Here is a 15420-nt window from a genome sequence, read left to right on the forward strand (position 1 = left end):
GAGGGGCACGTACGTGTGGTGTCTATATTTTTTTTAGGAATTTTCCCCTCAATGAAATAATCAATCGTACATGCACCCTGAATATTGAGATGGCAAATATGTTTCTATACATCCCTAGCTGTATGGAGAAAATCTAGTCCATCATCAATACCGAAGGAAATAAAAGTTGATGATATTTTATTTAAAGAGAAAATTGGAGAGGAATTTGCAAGTCAAACATAAATAACCAAACTTTGTTTTCATTCCAAAACATTTGAACATAATTACAGCCGGTGCATGTTCTACAGTTGTTGAAGTTGTGCAGCCATACATGGTACATTCTGGAGAAGGTATTATATACATTTTGAAGAGCTTGTAATTAAAGAACAGAGTATATCATGCAAACTTTTAAACTGGAACTCTATGTTTTTGTATCAATTAATAGTTGTCAGTATTGATTATAATTGTTTGTACTCTACAAAATTCAGCATCACTCAAATCATGCTTATTTTAAATGAAAAGGGCTCAGATATTGCTCTCTTCATTTCGATAAAGTTTACCTAAAGTGTTTCACATTAAGATGTCTGAACTCATTAGGCATTATGTAATTGCCTATATTTTAGCTTTGTGAACCTGGCTATAACTTTTTGATCACAGCCCTTGTTTATGCATGAAGCAATGTACGTATTCCTTGCAGTAATAATAAATAGTCATTCCCATTTATGTTGAATTGATATTTCAACAAGCTGTATCTTTTCATTTCACCATCTGGCAACATAATATGATGTCTAGTTTCAACTCTCTCACAGCATATTTCAATAAATCATAACTCCTTTATAGAATTAGGACTAAAATATTCTTCTTACATACATATCCCTATCATTCCTCCTTTTTCATTTCTCCTCATCATATTCTACCACTTTAATTATATCACTCATTTACCTTCAAATGGCAGCTTTTTCCTTCATAAACTCGCTACAAAACAGATATATGATTCATTTCACTTAATAAGTCATTTCAGAGAGTGTATTACATTATAACATTTATTTGTATGGCTTGCATATCACCAGCTTTGAAAACAATTAATATGCTATAACAAAATTAAAATATAATATGCAAATGTTTCAGGTAAAAAGATTATTCACACGCCATTCCCGGAAAGCACTGTTCATAAAAAAATACATTATACCTACAATTATTTAGACATAATATATATTTTTTAAAATAGAAATAGAATTACAAATAATACTGTTCAGTTCAAATCACCATTTTTGTTTTTAGCATTTGTATCATGTTCTCACACAGTCAAACCTGCCTTAACTACATTATACTGCATGTATAAAAGACCAACTGCCTAGTAAAGAGCATACTTTTTTTGTTAGATTCCCTGGAACTGTGTTTCAAGAAAGATATATGTAAGAAACCTGTACTTAAAAAAAATGCTGTCGTTGTCTCACTTGAGTGGTCTATATAATTATACAGGCTTCACTGTCCACCCCTTTCCAAGACATGAGATTTATTTCTAACAAAATGTAGCAATAAGGCCAAATAAAAAAAAAACATGTTTAGCGTCCTGTTTTTTCGAAAAATAGGAAGGAGGAGGCACTTTTTTTTTCTTTAAAAATGGCCGCTCGGTACATTTTCCCTGACAGTCGGGCTATTTTTCAAGATGGCAGCCGACATTTTTTTTTTTTTTTTAAATCAGAAATAGATGCCATTTTTGCAGTGTTTTTTATGTTTTTTTTTTCTTCAAAAAAAAAAAAAAAAAAAAAAATAGGAGGCGGCCCCCTAAAAGGAAGCGGGCGGGGACGCTAAACATGTATATTTTTTTTAATGGCCTAAGGCCTCACAAAAAAGAAAAATGTTGTATTGCCCTTTAGGTGCCAAAACATGGGTCGGTCGGTCGAATTTTTAATTTTTTTTTAACTTTCTTTTTGGGCTGACATTTCTCAGTTTTTCTAAAAAACGGTAACAAACTTACAATTTTTTTTTAAAAAGCCGACCCGCGTCGATTTCAGAATTTTAGGGTCGGTCGCAAAGGGCAATACAAAACATTTTTTTTAAAGGCCTAATAGCAAATACCAATGATTCTAGTTTATGAAGAAAATCTTATTAATTTACCATTATGTCCGATAAATTGGATTACAAAAGACGGAAGACTTCACAATCGGTATGGGTATCAAATACATCATATATTTCAGGATAAGGTTCATTCAATATAATTAATCAATTTCATAAAATACGAAGTCATAATTATATAATAACATTGTGCATTAAAAAGCCAGAGCCTTGCAGTAAAACACACCGATTCACCTAACACCTAAAAGTTAACACTGTACCGGTATCATAATACTTTAAGCTATTATAGTAGCACTTCAAAACTGCACATGTAACTAAATATGATTGTCATAATTCTTCATAATATGCAATTACATTAATTCAAAAGGATGCTGCATGGGCAAGATTTCCTATCATCTTACTATAAAAATAGAAATGTGTGTAAAAAAAAAGGACAATAATTGAACATACTTCTATTCATACACTGTCCAAAGGTGTGATTTTTTTTTAGTATGAAAGTGATTGTAAGTGATTGGTACAAAACACATCAAAGCATTAACATTGAAACTGCTTTGCTCATAAAATATCTTTTGCAGCTCTTTATGCTATGCCCATACTCAGAAAAGTATATTTGCAAAGCGCTTAAAAATATTAAATATTATTATTATTATGACACAATTCAGCTGTTCATGTCCGTTTTGATCACATATGAAGACTTCATAAGTATTTTTCTGAAGTACGACCATGTAGTAGTAGTAGTAGTAGTAGTATTTATTCCATGTTTGATTAAAAAATAACATACAATACAAGTATATACATGAGTATGAATGAAACGGCTGGAAAACCCATATTCAGCAGCTGTGCCAGACTGTGACAGACCACCTAATTAGTACAAGTGTATTTCAATATAATTCCTGAGATCCAATAGCTTAAAATTTCCATTCCACTTCATATGATAATACTTCTTCTCACACAAATATGTTTTAGCCATTGTACACATTTATTGTTTTATTTTCTCATTCTCAAACACACAAACTGGATAGATCATTAATGCACTATACAGCTTTAGAGAAAGTTTGATTCATCCTCGATCAATACCGATATAGGTCTAATTTTATAACAATGGATTACACAAGAGGATGGTTCTAATGTCTTCAAGACTTTATCCTTTCATCTGGAAGTAATACTCTTCAGAAAATAAGGCTGCATACAGTGCATAGTTAGTTCATTGTCATTATACAAAAGCATGATATAGCAATATATCTATCAAAAAAAGATCATTTTGTAATACATGTACATAATCAAGCTCATAGTTTGACAAATAACATGGAAAATAAAAGGAGTACAAGAAAACATTTAATTAGACCTTTAACAATGAAGTTATACAGATATTTTTTCAGTTCTTTACCAGTTGATCACTTCTCTTTACCATGGTCTGTTTTGCTCTTTGTCTCTAGAGCTTTGAATGAACGTTAGCCACCTCTTCCTCTGGCAGTCCTAGCTGGAAAGATTTCGGGAAGTTCGGGTCCGTGATGGCTTCTCTCTCCATGTTGAAAGGAGCTATGTTGAAGGTCGTCTTACCATCTATGGCTAGCTGACTCAAGATCCTGCCGAGAACAGCAGCAAACCTGTATACAATGGAACATTTAATTTCAATGATAAATAGTTGAGAACACAAGAATTGCATCCATCTGCCAAAAAAAAAAAAGATGTCGAGGGTTCAGTGAACAAAGACGTAACTCCATATTTTGCCAAAATTAGTATTTGATATCAAAACATTTAGAAAAATGTGGGCTTTCAAGGAAACACAAAGACCTAACTCCACCCAACACCCCCATTGAAGTCAATGACTAGTGAAACATAGACTTAATTAAGTCCTTAAGGCCCAAGTGCTCAATGACACATAAACCACTCTTTCTCGAAATGGCCAAAATGGAGCGTCTTTGTGTCACTGACCCCTCGATGTATCAACTTAACCTGTTGACTACTGAATTCTTTCCTTCACACACGCTTATCACCCGACTCCTATAGGCAATGGGTTAAAGCCGTGATGCCATCCATTGGTGTAGCCAAGGTCTAGCTATTGAGGAGTCCTAGGGAAAGCAGAGAGGGGGTGGGGCGGGGGGGGGGGGGAGTAATCCGTGTTCATGTGTTGTGGTCTAGTGGACAAGTCTCTAGACTGTGAACCACAAGGTACATGGTTGGAATCCCTGCCGCAGCACCATCGTCCTTTGGCAATACATTAATCTTCATTTGCCACACCTGACACAGGTGTTTAGGTAAGTACCTGTAAGGGTTTATTTCTTGATTTCACTGAGTGCTACAGATGCCTGAGGTAAACCTGAGCAATAATATCCAAAGTCCTTTGGAAGCGCATCTATAAACTAAATCAAAGGGTGATACATGTATGCACTCTACAAGGACAGAATAGAAATATAGTAGCCATCTTTGACTTTCCTCCTTCTCTCTTTCTGTCTGTCTCCTTTTTTGACTGAAAGGAAAATAAACCAACCACATGGGAGACTGAAATAACATGGTCAAGCCATTGCCAAGCCTCCCCCTCCCCCACACCACCACCCCACTACCATCCCAGTTCCTAACCCTACACTTTTTGACAAAGTAGGCACAGAGCAAAATGTTGGATTAATTATGATGCAGCACTCACTTGAATGCGTGACCAGCTCCGCAGCAGAAGATAACATCAGGATGGCCCACCTTCCTGCAGTTATCAATCACAAAGTTCCTGTCAGGTGTCATGGCGTACAGACAGGTCTTGGAGTAGATTATTGGACCTAGGGCCTGCAGAATTAAATTACAATTCCAGTAAATATAGAATGTTAAGCTTTCATGATTCAAGAGTCAAGATTCAACACATATTACTTTCTTCTGATAATAAAATGATATAAGATCAATGTTTAAATTTACATATACGGAGGGACCAGTCAAAGTTCTCTGAAAGCCAGATGCTTCTGATGGGTTCGCTGAAAGAAGACAACTTGAACATACATTACAGAATGATGATTATGTAACTGATTATTCTGTTCTGTTCAAATTATTATCATTATCATTTATCATTATTTCATATTAATTAAGCTATGTTGTTTCATTTTGTGGATGTTGCCATACATGTCAATTAGGTCCGGGTGGAAGGTCTGAGGGCTACAGTAATTAGTTTACCTATTTTTTTTCATTTCCCAGGCAACCTAGGCATGTACAGTCAACATCCATTAATCTTTTCTTTTTGTTTGTATGTGTTTTCTATCTTGCTGATTTTCTTTTGTATGTTGAAATGCTCAATAAAATAAAAACAATAATAATAATCAGTTATAATATATGTACATAAATATCTAAAAGTATATTGAACAGTTTACACTCGCAAGAGGTATTGGCTCAGAATATAGTACATTGTCTTGAAAATGAGGTGACCCAGATTAAGACCAGCTCACAGCACTAGTCTTGGAGTAGATGATTAGATCTAGGGCCTGAAGAATGAAAATATGTCAAATCAATATATCATTTAAATCTAAATTATGAGGGACTGTATGGGTCAGTGGAATCATCATGACATTGCAAACAAGGCAGCCCGGGTTCATGAAAAAAAGTAAGTGAACTTCTTTTGGATTGAGTACAGGGTTGCTCACAGGGCCAGCTAATAGAAGACAAATTTATATTTAAATATGAACTACATTTGCAGCTCAAAAACATGAAACAGCAGAATTTGGAGGTGACACTAGTAAAAACTTTGTCAACTATTCATTCACCAAGGTATATAAGGAATATTTTCTTCTTTGAGTTTTTGTCACAGTTTTATTCAACATTTTCTTTTTGAATAGTTCAGATCCAACAAAAGATCCTTGTGGTACACCCATATTGCCTAAAACGCCAATAAAGCTTTTTTTTTTAAATAGTCATCTTTGAAAAATATTTACTGGTAAACATGCTGAGTATCACAATTGCAAGATTTTTTTCTCTATAAGGTTAAGTTACATAATATGTAATCAAGGTCTTAAAAAAAATTAAAAAACGCATTGAAAGTCATCCCTAATTCAAATACAACAATGTCAAATGAGGAGTGATAGATACTAAAGAGTGATAAGTCATGATAAAGCATGAAGTTTAATGTTATAAAAGCATGGTAAGAGATTGAAAAGATGTTTTTTACGAACATGCAACATGTGGAATAGCATTGTTGAAAGTTATGTGAGCATGAATTTTTATAAATTTGTACATGTTGAAGGGACATATATTTCTTTTTTGGATACAAAAGTTTGTAAACTGATTATTGACGCACACAAGTAGTATATTTAACGTGTCCTGTCCTAAATTTTCATCATTTTGGCCAGATATTAAGCCAACTGCCAACTCATCTAAACTCACCCTTTTACAATGTTAAGCAAGAAAGGCAGTAACCTCCCTTTCTCTCTGAGGATCAGGAGTGAAAGATCTAGAGTTTGGTCCAACCTCTGGACCAGCAGCATCTATTCCAATCTTTACCCCTGTGTTACCATGTATTGGAACACAGTATATGGAATGCTTGAAGTAAAAGAAGCTACCCACTGGGAATCTATCAAAGCAAATTAAAAAAACAACTTTTGGTCTACCATGCAACTTAAAGGTACTGATAAATGTTTTATTGGTTCTGGTTGTAGTACATAATGAAGCAAACACACAGATGAATTTTGAAAAGGTACATTGAAAAAGATGAGTGGAAAACTTAAAACAAGTTTATGTTCACATGTTAAAAGAAGAATGAGCAACATGCATTTATAATATATGAAACATGATGGGAGAAAAAATTGATAAGATGCACAAGATTCCAACCAGGTACAGGTTTTTTAAAATCTCTTTAAGTCTGATGACAAGATCGGTCAAGATTTGATGTGGCAGTAGAACTTATAGGAACGCTTAATATTACGGTAGGCAAGAAATGTGGCTACATAAAGTGTGGAATTCCACAGTATCCAGACCAAGATCGCAATACAAAACACAGACAAAAGGTCTGAGACTGCTAAACCATGTTGGAGACAAGGGGGTGTTTCACAAAGATCCTAAGTTGGACTTAAAGAGAACCAAAAACTTCATACTAAGTTACTTTTATTGTAAAGTTTAAGATATTTGAAAAATATCAGTGAAAATTTGAACAAAATCGGGCAAGGAATAAGGAAGTTAGAGCTTTTTGAAATGACTAGTCACTAGAGGGCGGTATTCAATTTGATGACATCTCTGGACAACTCTCCATGCCTTTTGTACATCAAATTTCATGTTTTTCCTTCTTTCTTGTGATTGAGATAATCTACTCCCCTGAAAGCAAGATATAGAATGCAAAATGATATTCTACTTCACATGTTATGAAGTCGGATCAAGAACTAAAACAAAAAAAATTGTGAAATTTTATGTACAAAAGGCATGGAGAGTTGTCCACAGATGATGTCATCAAATTGAATACCGCCCTCTAGTGACTAGTCATTTCAAAAAGCTCTAACTTCCTTATTCCTTGCCCGATTTTGTTCAAATTTTCACTGATTTTATTCAAATCTTTTAAACTTTACAATAAAAGTAACTTAGTATAAAGGTTTTGGTTCCCTTTAACAATAACGGAAAGCTGTTTTTTGTTGTTGTAAAAGTTATTTTGGAAAAAAGAACATTTTGATTCAAATCGTTTATATTTTCTTTTATCAAGGAGATTTAATGTCCTTGATGTGGAATTTATAAAAAGTCTAAAATACTTGAATTTTCACTTTTTAATATATTTTATTTTAAGGCTACAAACGACTCTCCATAATTTTTAAGTCCAACTTAGAGTTAAGTTCGACTTAGGAGCTTAGTGAAACACCCCCAGATTGCGTTAGAATAGATGTACATGTACTGCCAGGAAGGAAATCAAAAATCAAATCCCACACTGGGGAAAAAATGGATTGTAACTTCTTTGAGTCTTTTATTTGTGTATCATTTTCGACTAACAGATAAAATGTTTTTGTTGTTGCTATAATTGTTTTTTGTTCTTGTAATGTTTTTATCTAATATTACACTGCCTATGTTGAATTATTTTCTTGTGCTGGGCCTTTTTGTTAACAAGTGTCTGATGGAGCCTCTAGCAGTAGTATAGCAACACTAAATGAAGAAATAAAAGGATAATATTTAATAAATAAATGAATCAACAAATCAATCCCTCATTGGAAAAGGTGAATACGATGATGATGATGACGGTGATGGTGTACTTGTCCAAATGAGAAAAAAAACTCCATTTATTACATCATAATGTAAGGCGTATAGAGACATCGTTGATGATAATGCGCTACATAAAAGCGTAATAATTTTATTATCATATTTCTTCCTCATGCAGCTTGGCTGGATACCTGGACTCACCCTTTTACAATGTTGAGCAAGAAAGGCAGTAGCCTCCCTTTCTCTCTGAGGATCAGGAGTGAAAGATCTAGAGTTGGGTCCAACCTCTGGACCAGCAGCATCTATTCCAATCTTTACCCCCGTGTTACCATGTATCGGTACACAAAACATTGAGTGGTTGTGATACAAGTAGTAGCTAAAAACGGGGAATCTATGCAAGCAAACACATTTTTAAGCCTACTTACAAAAGAAAATGCTCAGCACATGGGTAAGTATTAAAAGAAATATTTTAAAGTTACTACATCAATTTATAAGTAACTTAGTATAACTTGACGTTTTACATGCATACAATGCACTCAAGCAATTTATAAATGAATTAAGTAGAATTAAAGCTCTGGTGTGAGAACTCATTGACACAAACATAATGCAACATTTGGATAAAGATACACAATATTTGTATCAAGTTGAGTTTGCTAGCAACGAAATATTCTGTCAGAGAGAACTGCAAAGCTGATAACCATGGAAACCTAATTAATGAAGTAAAACTAATAAGCAAAATGCTAGCACACGGCACATGTAAAATGGAATTTGTGTTTGTAGTTGTCGAACCCAATGTAAGCATTTTAGAAAGAAAATACTTATATGTATACAGTGAGAGCAGCAGTTAGATAATACAACATTGCAGAGGGATGTGCATGTGTACTGTAATGTTGATATAACAGGACTTTGACACCTCCTGAATTATACAATGCATGACAAGTACTGCCAAAGGCTATTTAAGTATGTTTACTCTACATCTATATAATGGATGCCATGAATAAATGCCCCCCCCCCCCAAATTGATAGCGAAAGTCAGGTGGAAACCCTGTAACTCATTGCCTTACAGGAACCTGGTGCACCTCTACGTATCAAGCCTATGGGAATGAAAGATCCAGCAGTCAATAGGTTAATGCCTACTTAACCCGTTGGCTACTGAATTATCTAATTACCATAGGCTTAACACAGGGACCACCAGGTTCCAGTAAGCAATGGGTTAATCCATGCAAACAAATATACACATGTACATTCCATGGGCAAATATATATATATTTGATGCTTGCGCAAAGCAGTGATGAATGAAGAGAGAAGCATGGCAAAGCTGGAGGACTATTTTGTAATTTTACATGAGAGCCCAGGGTTTCTTACCCGTGGACAGAACTCAGCCACATAATCAGTAGCCTTTTGTTCTCTGACCGGGTCTGGCACAAAGGTCCTTGACTGGGCCGTTACCGTCGGTCCCCCAGCATCAATCCCAATCTTAAATCCGGTATTCCCATGGAGAGGTAGGGCATAGGGCTCACCACCGCAACCAGTGTGATATATGAAGATGGGGCATCTGCATGCAAAGAATGGCAAAGGGAACATGAGAGCATTTCCACAGCATGTATGCAGTCATCGATCATGCCAACGCCATCCATGCAATTCTCACTTTCGCAAATTTGACTAGAAGCGTAGTATTACAAGTGCATGCAGTGAAATTTTATGACCAGGATTGTGATTAAATTTTTTTTCTCAAACTAACAAATTGTTTTTTTAATTGTTTTAATTGTATTGTTTTGTTTAAATCATTTTTTTTTAAAACAAAAATTGTGTTTTTAATAGCGGTAATTCTCTCGAAATCGTTTTCGGTAAAACCAGTGGCGACTGTGGTGTATCTTAGTCTTACCCATTTTATATGCCCATGCTGGGCCTTCATTATGGAATACTCTCCCTCAATGGATTAAGAATAGCAGTTCTGCTGAAGTGTTAAAAAAACCATCTTGAGAAATATCTGTTTAATCTAGCTTATAATTGATTACCATTACCTTTCATGTCTGTACCTTTCCTCTTGCACTTTTGTATGTATGTATCATTTATTTCATCTTTTGCACAAGCTGCGCCTTGAGCATTTGACTGTCAAGTGGATTTGGCGCCTTATAAATCTTATTTATTATTATTATTTTTGACATTTTTTTTATATACTCTGATCGTGCATGATAGTAAGTTTTAATATGTTCTTTGTTTTTTGTTCTGTTCTTTTGTTCTCGTTTTCATGTATGTGTGATTTTAGGGGTAGGCTTTTATATAAGGAACTTCCCTCCTTTCTGCCTATCCCAAATGCTCTTATAAATTGCCATTGTATTTGTTATCACTTTCTTGTGTCTTTTTATATTTATAACTCCATTCTGTATTTGTATGTTTAAATGTTTTTATGAAGAGTATTGAATAAACTTTGAATTGAATTGAATTATTATTATAAAAATGTGAATGGGAGCACTGAAATCATAGGCATATATATGGGCATATTTCCATGGGGGCTCAATTGATATCAACCATCCTGTTTATATATTTCACCGGCATGCAAAGTGAGCAAGCAAAAAAATAATAACTTGCATAAAGGTGGGGAAGGAGGCAAGGAATCGTGATTGCATGAATATCAACCATCCGATTTACAAATGTCATGATCGAGCAAGCGGCGCAAAAACAACAATGTTCATTTTGGCAAAAAAGGGTATAATTTCGACACAATAATTATATATAAAGGCCTACAATACAGACCTGCTATCCTTGTGCAACCAAAAAAGGAAACCATAATGGCAAGAAGAAGGAATTTTAAGCCAAAAAAAAAGGAATTCATTACCTTTATTTTGTAAACGAAAGACGTACTACCATAATTTTGAGTAAAACAGGAATAATTCCGGGGAAAAAACGTTATGGTTGGCAGCTCTGACAATAGTACATTAGTGAATAGGGGAAGATCATGATGGCCTCATACATATTAGAATGGCCAATTTGCTAATGAATGATTCTGATTTTTAAACAATATAAACATTCAGAAAAGAGAAAATTAATCAGATTAACAAAAATGTTAATATCTTTTTTTATGAACAAAATATTCATGCATAATGCAATTAAACATGCTTTCTTATTTGAGGCCATGAGGATATTAAGCAGTAACTTTAAAGCAATCTATCATTGAAAGGAAGCAGGCAATATGGCGTAAAATAACAAACAGACAAACATAACAACAAAATGAGGTTCAAAGTTATTTTGCTATAGACGGAGATAATTTAAGAAAAAGAAAAAACAAGAAAACAGGAAATGATAGAAGATTTATTTTTAAAGTAGTAATATGCATCATAAGGAATACGGAAATAAAAGATATAAGAAGATTAAAAAAAAAAAAAAAATCAGGAAAGATAGGAAATGAAGATAAAGAGAAAAGAATGAAGAAATACAATCCATCTATACTCTATCTATCCATCCTCTTATCCATACTTGGCTAACTAACCTATCTTTTGTGAACTCTTTCATGTGAGGAGTACCAAAGTAAGTGACCTGTTCCTGCGTGACAGTGAGGGGTATCTTAACTCCAACGGAAGAGAGAACATCATTCATCCATGCTCCGGCAGTCAGTATCACCTTCCTGCATAGGAAGTCACCTTGGCTTGTGCAAACCTGATGTTTAAAAAAAAAAAAAACATACACATAAAAACGAACATACGTTGAATCTGTTCGCAAATTATTGAGAGAGACTGAACCCTTTGTGAATTGACACATTCATGAAACATTTCCTTTATTTTATTGAAGTCAGTCAGGGTTCACATTTGACACCACAGCACAACTTCAACATAATTAACCTACTTTTCAAGGTCATTCTTTTTGCCACTTTTTGCTCGACCTTGAATGTAATCTTTCAATTGTGCAAATGACAGGAAGTTAATTCTTACACAATCAAAGGAAACTTGCATCGACTCTCTGAGACTTGATCTACAAAAGTATTTGGTAGGAAATGCATGATACTGTAAAACCGGAATCCCGATCACGACACAAATTTGCATTGTGTTTAAGGGCTAGCTGCCAATCTTACACCAAGACATTTTGAAGTATTGCAAAGTATTCAGTTTTGGTCCATTGTGATTTTATTGTTTTGCTGAATGAAACGTTTGCTCATCTGAACATTTCATGATATGTTTAAACATAACATGCACACTAAAGTTTCTGGTTTTACTGAGTAATGAGCAAATAAATACAACAAACTAAAGCTAATAATCCCCACCCAAGCACAAACTTTATGGTCTTCTCTTTATTTTCAGCAAGGGGTTCTTCTGCATGATGACTATGTTAGAATTACTAAGAGCAAGTTTCTTTCAAAATTCATCTCGAATACCAGTTCTTGAGACTATAGGTTTTAATAATTGGTGTTACCCTAGTTAGGTCTCCATGCCTCTTCAGCTTCATGACTGCAGCGTTTTCCACGATGGTTGCTCCATACTTTTGGGCTAGCTGTATGTGGACTGCGTTGCCCATAGCAGCATCAACTAGCCCGGAGTCCTTCTGGTAGAGGCATGTCCAATCAGGGGTAGAATCAAACTGAGGGAACTTTCGGCGCACTCTTTCTCCTTCAAGTCTTTCATATCTGAGATGGTAAAAGATAAATCTAGATGATTAATTTTCTGTCAAGAAGTTGGGAGAAGGGTTCTATGTACTGCTCTATCTACTCCTCCCATGCAAGACATCAAATGTGAAATATAATGGGGAAAAGTTTAGTTACTGGTAATATTATATACATATCTGGTAATATTATTACATATCTGCCTGGTAATATTATATACATGTATATCTTGCAATATTATGTACATATCTGGTAATATTATATACATGTATATCTGGCAATATTATGTACATATCTGGTAATATTATATACATGTATATCCGGCAATATTATATATATATCTAGTAATATTATATTATACATATTTGGTAATATTAAATGCATATCTGGTAACATTATATTATACATATCTGTTAATATTACATACATATCTGGTAATATACATATCTGGTAATATTATATTATACATATCTGGTAATATTATATACATATCTGGTAACATTATATTATACATATCTGGTAATATTATATACATATCTGTTAATATTATATACATATCTGGTAACATTATATTATACATATCTGGTAATATTATATACATATCTGGTAACATTATATTATAAATATCTGGTAATATTATATACATATCTGGTAATGTTATATACATATCTAGTAATATTATATTATACATATCTTGTAATATTAAATACAGATCTGGTAATATTATATTATACATATCTGGTAATATTATATACATATCTTGTAATATTATATTCATATCTGGTAATATTATATACATATCTTGTAATATTATATACATATCTGGTAATATTATATACATATCTGGTAATATACATATATGGTAATATTATATTATACATATCTGGTAATATTATATACATATCTTGTAATATTATATACATATCTGGTAACATTATATTATACATATCTGGTAATATCTGGTAACATTATATTATACATATCTGGTAATACATATCTGTTAATATTATATACATATCTGGTAACATTATATTATACATATCTGGTAATATTATATACATATTATTATATCTGTTAATATTATATACATATCTGGTAATATTATATACATATCTGGTAATGTTATATACATATCTAGTAATATTATATTATACATATCTGGTAATATTAAATACATATCTGGTAACATTATATTATACATATCTGGTAATATTATATACATATCTTGTAATATTATATACATATCTGGTAATATTATATACATATCTTGTAATATTATATACATATCTGGTAATATTATATACTTATCTGGTAATATTATATTAGTATTTTATATATATATATATATATACGTATATATATATATATATATTTCTACTACATTGAGACAAACTATTATCTTCACATCAACTATGTATCATCATGGTTGTGCACTGCACAATCATTTATGAAGATCAACTCACGGAACATTCTGTTCATCCATAGCCTGAGCGTATTTTTCAATCACCTGGGCTCCCACTGTGCCTTTCTTCGCTATGTCTAATCCACCGGTCTTGTATACTAGCTGGATACCAGATTCTCTCTCGGCCTCTCCCCATGCTTCATACGTACCTCTTGCCAGCTGGACGTAGTCACTGCTGTTATAGGAGAGTCGTCTGCATGTGGTAAAGAGATTTCACAAATAATGCAGGGTTATTCAATGAACTCATTAGCACCAATCTAGAAATTCATTGAAACCTATTCTATATTTACTTTCACACATTTCCTATATATGCTACTGTACATCCCACTGCTGCCACCATTCATAGTTTTACAATGTTCTAATCAAGCTGTCCGAACTCGTACTCTAAACAAAAAACTCATAACGTAAAGTATAACCTCTTTATAGAGGAAACTTTATTCACAATATTAAGGGTTCCATAGAAATGTCACTTTTTACCAATAATAATTTATAATTTATACACTCTTCATATTTTTCAATGAATTTGTTGAGCCTTTTCCAATGAATTAAATTAATATTCATTCTATCTTTTAAAAAAAAAATATTATCTCAAACTTTTATTTAGATTTCTAAACTTTCGATCAAGTTTTTTCTATGAATTCATGGAAAGATTTATTTGATAAATTCTTACAGATGTATTCTCTAATTTTGTTGATATCTCTCCATTTCAATATATTACAAATGTATGAAAAATTTCTCATGAGTTAATTTTGATTCCTCTCGTGAAATTTTACATTTTATTTCTTTGATCAATTCAGAGATATTCAATTCACAATATATTCAGATTGCTTGTTTAGATTCTGTGAACTGACTTTGTTTCAGACTTTGAACTGCTGATATAGCAAAGGTTATCTGCTTGGACTATAAAACCACATGGGCAAAACAATCAAGGAAGGAACTTTATCACTCCCGAATGATACAAGGGTCCAGGGGCGTACGCAGGATTTTTTTCAAGGGGAGGGGGGGGGGTTTAAAATCTGGCCCAAAATATTTTGCTCCCGAAAACTTGAAAAAATCGCGCCGGCCGAAAAGTCGCTCAGTGGGGGGGGGGGGGGGGGGGGGGGGGGGGGGGGGGGGGGGGGGGGGGGGGGGGGGGGGGGGGGGGGGGGGGGGGGGGGGGGGG

General features: G+C 33.7%; 1 protein-coding gene across 1 annotated transcript; it reads right to left on the reverse strand.

Annotated features, from left to right (window-relative positions):
- Positions 1 to 1864: 1864 nt before the first annotated feature.
- On the reverse strand, positions 1865 to 14451 carry LOC583933 (monomeric sarcosine oxidase; the record flags this gene model as incomplete). The annotated part of the gene is given in 6 exon segments (XM_030975936.1): positions 1865 to 3665; positions 4703 to 4836; positions 9568 to 9757; positions 11693 to 11859; positions 12610 to 12820; positions 14260 to 14451. Coding segments are annotated over 6 exon segments (1069 nt in total), but the record flags the coding sequence as incomplete, so codon positions are not given.
- Between the last annotated feature and the right edge of the window lie 969 nt (positions 14452 to 15420).

This window comes from Strongylocentrotus purpuratus, unplaced genomic scaffold (genome assembly GCF_000002235.5).
Source record: "Strongylocentrotus purpuratus isolate Spur 01 unplaced genomic scaffold, Spur_5.0 spur5_scaffold_8, whole genome shotgun sequence".
NCBI lineage: Eukaryota > Metazoa > Echinodermata > Echinoidea > Camarodonta > Strongylocentrotidae > Strongylocentrotus > Strongylocentrotus purpuratus.